Raw genomic sequence first — 6000 nt, forward strand, 5'->3', positions numbered from 1 at the left:
GCCATTAATGTACATACTGTGTGTGTGTGCGTGTGCGTTTTTCCCTGTTTGTCGACTCCATTAGTAAGCAGCTGTGTGAGATGCAAGACAGGAAAAAACCTTGTTAGCGCGTGTAAACAGATGTTCTTTCCAACCACCAGAGAATCCAGGGATAATTATGCACACACACCTGCACACCAGATATCAGAGACTTTCATGTGCATGTTTTTAGCATCTGTTTACAGTCTGTGGATATTTCAGTAACAAACATATTTGTGGAATTTGTTGCAACGCTTTTGGTGATGTGACATCTTTCTCACATGTGTATGCAATCTGTGATCCTCAACCTCCTTTTTCTCCTTGTTTGTGCTTGTGTGTGTGTGTGTGTGTGTGTGTGTGTGTGTGTGTGTGTGTGTGTGTGTGTGTGTGTGTGTGTGCGCGCTTTATTTGTAGAAGTCCCACTCTGGTGAAAAACATGATTTCAGGACTCGGCTTTGGATCCCTAAATGCCAGCTACCAGGTAACGCTCCTTCCCCCTACCACCCCACTTCTCTCAATCTCTTTTTCTGTCTCCACCTTTCACTCTCTCTTTCACACACACTCACACACACACACACCTAGTAGCCAGTCATAATCAAGGACACTAATATCAATTCCCTCTTATAATTAGCCAATTCCCTAACGACGTTCACACCACCTCCCCTCTTCTTCCTCCCACATTAACACACAGTCTCACCTCCCACCTTGCTTTTTCACACACGCGCCACCTTCATCACTGTGTGCGCGCCACAAGTATGCAAACACACACCGGTCCCACCTCTTCTCCTTGTTTTAGTGCAGATGTACAAATCAAAAATGCACACACACACAGACACACACACATATGCGCATGTGCAGTTTTGGAGACCGAGATGATTTATAGCAGCAAGTAGTTGTCAATTAAGGTTACTGCATAAAATTATCGCCTGCCCTAGAAAACTCACCTCTGAGCCACTGAGAATTCCTTTTGTCTTTTTTTCCCCCTTCTTCTGGTGAGAGGGGAAGGTGGGGTAAGTATACCAAGCAGGGCCCCAACCTGTGTCTTCAAACATCTGGATTTAGAATAGCGGCCGAGGCAGCTCTCTTTAGTTCTATTCTCTCTCCTGCAGATGCGGAAGCTGCGCGGTGTGTGTTTAGATTGAGGTTGTAGCTCAGTCTCTCTTAACAACACTGCTGAGACTTTTATGTCAACACACACACGCGCTTATGACAGGGACTTAAATGTAAAAGCACGGACCTTGATATGGAAAGCACTGTATGTAAGTGCCCCCTAGTGGTTTGTCGTGCTCACTGGCACTCTGTATAGAAGAGCTTTAAGAGGTACAGAAAGGAAAATCTTCCTTATCATCCAATTACATATTTTAGGCAGACCTCCATTTCAGCTCGGTTTATAAAAACACTCTAATATCATTAAAGATTAAATATATCAATAGAGATGTTTCTATTTGTCACATTTCTTTTATAGCTCCACATATTTTTTCTCCAAACATGATAACTTGTATATTTAAAGTGACCACACGGCTCGCTTGTTTCCAGGCGGCTCTGGCAGAAAGCAGTCTGTCCCTGCTGAACAGCCCACCCCTGGTGACCCCTCAGTCTGCGCACAGCCTCAACATGCTGCATGTGGGCCACGATGATGTCAGCTCCACTGTGGAGCAGGTCAACAGCAATGGCAGTTGCAGCCCCACGCTCAGTCCTCAACAGTACAGGTATGTGGTGCATAAAGGCGCACGTGTAAACTCCCACATGCAGAACATACAGGTGCAGTCAGGAAAAACAGGATGCCCATAATATTATGTCCATATGCTAAGCGTATCGACACAGATATATTTTTGGTTTAGTGTAGGAGAGCTTTATGTAGATGCCTAAATTTTAAAATTATAAAAAAAATTTTTTAAAGTGGCAATATTAAAGAGAACCTTGTCCCCTGGGTTTAAGTAAAAAGTAGACTTTAAGTAAATGAACAGGTGTCACTGGAGAGTTTAAGTTCTATTATAACCTAAGCAAATTTCCCGAGGCCTCAATCACAGAAGTAACTAATCTACTGGTTACATTTTACAGGATACATCAGCCAGCAGCAACAAAATATCCCATTTCCCAGTGCTAATGTGTGCAAGTTGTTGTATCAGGAATATTGCAGCTCATTAAATAAAATTGTATAAATGCAACCAGAAGCTATCGTAAACCATGGCAAGACTTCTGGAAACAGGAAATCCTTGTGGCATATTTAAAGATTATTTTTTCTTCTTTTCAGCATTTCAAAAACTTAAAAAGTCTGAAAGACAGCATCTGATGATTTGTTCTTCCGCTCTCTCTTCCAGCCACCCAGTGCATGTGAAGGAAGAGCCCACTGAAGTGGTGGAGGAGGACAGCCGGTCAGTATCGCTCCTGGCTGGTGTCACACACAGCCTGCCATTGCCAAGCGATGAGCGTGACCTGGAGGAGGATCTTCCCACAGAGGAGCTGGAGTAGGACAGATCTCAGACAAGCCGGAAGGACGGGACTTTTTGAGACCAATCCCCGAGCCCTTCTCGCCTGTGTGAAGAGGAAAAAAATTACCAACAGTACACTTACGAGAAAACAGATAAGAGAGAAAAATAAGAGAATGTTCTTTTGTTTTTAAGAAAATTCAAGCAACTAAGGACGACATTGAGTAACTTCAAAAAAACAAACAAAAAAAAAACAACAGGGTTAGATGACCTTCGTTACTTTCAGACACAAAAATAAGACTGTGGAGCACTGCTTTACCTCCATGTGTTGCTTTCTCAACACTTGGCTCAAAGGTATGACACCACTTAATGCATACACACTCACACAAACACGCACACACACTCATTCACTTGTCACACCATGTCTTGTCATTCTCCCTGGAAAAATTGCCCTCTTTGTAGAGAACCTCTAGAGGAGTGGACATAGACACAAACACGCGCGCACACACACTCTCTCCTCCTCGGCCTACCACCCTGCATACACCCTCCTCTCTGTTGTCTCGGGCTGCCTGGCTAGCCATTTTATCTCTACGTCAGTTGAGAGGACACCTAGATGTGTGTGTTAGAAAGAACACACACGTACACACACACACACACGCAGAGGATCATGTGTATATAGATGGGAGCGGTCATCAGGGGCTGTGCAGTATACCTCTCCTTCTTCGCCCTAGTCCAGTCACTTGCTTTTTCCATTTCCTTTGATCCGATTAGACTAAAACTGTTGGGCTTCTCGATGAGGAGGAAGGAAGAATACTTACAAAGATTACCTCCAACAGTACTCTAACACTTCTGCAAAGCAGGTACCCGCGTCCACATCTGCGTGTGACCGGCCCTGGTCCCTGCCCAAACTTCTGCCAGCAGCAAGACACTTAGTGAGGGACTTCTTTAAAACTCTTTGATTCTATGTGGGGGGAAAAAAGAACACACATCCCTGCCCCTCCTGCATCCTCTCCCATTCCACATCCCCACCCCCAGAAGACTGCAGGAATAGGACCGTTTGGTGCTGTTCTTCTTCTCTCGTCCATCTGCAGATGGAGTGATGAGCACGGAACACGTTTGAGAAAGAGAAGAAAAAAGAGGGGAATCTGTAAGAAACGATGGAGAAAGTGTCTACCGGAATATTGTGACTAAAAAAAAATGAAACTGTTCATGATTATGGAATATAACAAGAAAAAAAATGTGTGGTAGCTTTTTGTCATTTCCTTTTTTTTTTATTTGTTGTTGTTATCATTGTTTATTTTTGAGGATCAATATTTCCAAGGTGGCGTTCTGTTTTGACGTACCTTTTCTATGGATGCTGTTTATGTTTTTTGTATTGTAAGTTGTTTAGTTTACTCTGGTTGTTCACACCATTCCAAATGAGTATTGGCAAAAAACAAAAAACACAAAAAAAAGCTCAGTATTGTCCCAATTTACCTGATCCTTTAATCCCGCCCCTTTCCCTTTCTGTCCCCAGCGTAGCAGGCAAGAAATTGGGAGATAGCACTTAAAGTTGCCGTTGTCCAGACAGATTATTTAACAGCTGAATCTTTTTTTTTTCTTCTTCTAATTATCTCTCACTCGCTTGTTTTTGGTTGTGTATTTAGTTGGGAAATATCCATGATGCTTTAAAACTATATATAGATATATTATTATTGCAGTCAGAGAATACCTCATCCCACAGAGGTTCTGCCTGGAACTGTGTCCAAATCGTTAAAGAAATAAGGGGGGATTCTTTCTGTGGGACACCAAATGTGGCAACTCTGCTCAGCTTCGATTCAAAGCTCTGTGGTTGTAATAGTTACTGTGTAGAAGCTAGCTGCAATTCACTGTGTGAGTTTATGTTAAAGGAATAGCACGTGAGATTTCTTTGTTTCCATTAGCAGAAAAGCATTACTGTTCTCTACAGTGCCATACCAAATTTAACATTTATTTTTAATCTATTATCTGCCTATTCCCGTTTTTATTTTTGTTACAGGTAACCAAAGAAATATGTAGAAAACCAAAAACCCTGTAGTTCATTTTTCCCTTTGTTTTTTTTTTAAATTCTTTTATTTAATTTTTTTTAAGAACTGTCCAAAAGTCAACAAACCAGGAGTTTGAATTCTTATTGTTGTATTCATATAACTATTGTGTTGAAAAATTATACCTGACTTACAGTGCTGACCATTCCAAAAACCAAAGTGTGTAAAGCAAACTACAATTTGGAGACAGTTAGGAATGACCCACATTACTTATGAGGCCAAAAACTAGTATTAACAAACCTCGCACAGTTCCTCAGAAACACAGAAGAAAGAGAAAAGCACTTAGAGATGAAGCCCCGTCTCTCTCTCTCTCTCTCATACTCAGGCTCAGCTGTGTTCCAAACACAATCCTGGGAGTGGCCCGACTACAGTGTGAGCAGGCCTAAAAATAAAAAATAATATAAACACTCACGAAGCATTTGAACACAACAATTACCTTTCTGTCTGAGATTTAAAACAAAAGGTGAAATGGAAAAAAAATCTTTGAAACAGCTGCTGTTATATAGGTACTTTATATTGATACTGTTGAAGTTTTAAATCCATAAGAGAAAGCTCTTTACACATAAATGTTCAGCATTCACAGGAAGAAGTTGTGTACTGTAATCTGCTTTAAAAAAAAAAGTGATATCTTTGGGCAGGGAGGAGTTATTCCAAATATCTATTGATTATACAATAAAGAGGGAACAATGGAAAACAGCAAAAATATACCAATGTAAGAGGAAAACAACCAAGGGACGTTAAGTAATTTTAAAGATTGGTTCCTATTTTAATGTTTTGTTTTTATTATTATTATTATTTTGTCAAACTATCTCTTGCACTTCAGATGGGTTTTGTTATTTAACGAAAAAAAAAAATCACATTTCCGACGAGTTTGCGTTCACACAGGACTGTTTCCTGTCGCATTAGAGACTGATTTATTACAAAGTACAAAGTGGCAGACTGAAATCTTGAAGTGAGATTAAAAACCAAAAATAACACTACCTCCTTTTCAAAACAGTTCAACACATAGCCAACGGGAGACTGAAATCTCTTAAATATTGTTTTCTCCATTCATCCTCAATGATGATTTAAAAAAAAAAAAAGCCAAAATTGTTTTAACGCTTACTTTAAAAGTGGCAACAAAAAAAAGTATTTGGTGATCTGGACTCCCTAATACATCTGCTTGAGCCCAAAAAAACAAAATAAAACATAGAGGCGTTTCACTTTCCATAGATTTAAAAATGACTACCTCTCCTTAAACCACATCTGAAGCACTCTCTACGTCTCCAAATGTGCTGTAAAGTGCTCATTATCTATGAACAGTTTTCTATCAGCTGTTTCAAACTGACCATACTCCTGTACCCGATTAGCATCGAGCTATGTGAACAGCCTCTCAACTGTGTGCTTTGACTGTACGTGTGCATATTCATGATCAGGCGCAGCTCTCGGCCAATGAGAAGCTGGTCATTAATGGCTGCGTGTTGTTGCAGGGAGCTGGCTGTCAGATGTAG

General features: G+C 40.7%; 1 protein-coding gene across 2 annotated transcripts in view; it reads left to right on the plus strand.

The window, feature by feature from the left end:
• Window positions 1-5687, plus strand: part of foxp4 (forkhead box P4) — an 89365-nt gene extending 83678 nt beyond the window's left edge. For both annotated transcript variants that reach the window (XM_040029256.1, XM_040029257.1), the window contains exons 16-18: window positions 433-499; window positions 1555-1727; window positions 2340-5687. In XM_040029256.1, coding sequence (XP_039885190.1) covers window positions 433-499; window positions 1555-1727; window positions 2340-2490 — 391 coding nt within the window. In that variant the 3' untranslated portion in view covers window positions 2491-5687. The remainder of the gene's footprint in view (window positions 1-432; window positions 500-1554; window positions 1728-2339) is intronic.
• Window positions 5688-6000: the final 313 nt, after the last annotated feature.

The sequence above is a fragment of the Simochromis diagramma genome, unplaced genomic scaffold, assembly GCF_900408965.1.
Source record: "Simochromis diagramma unplaced genomic scaffold, fSimDia1.1 OVJJ01000483.1, whole genome shotgun sequence".
Lineage (NCBI taxonomy): Eukaryota > Metazoa > Chordata > Actinopteri > Cichliformes > Cichlidae > Simochromis > Simochromis diagramma.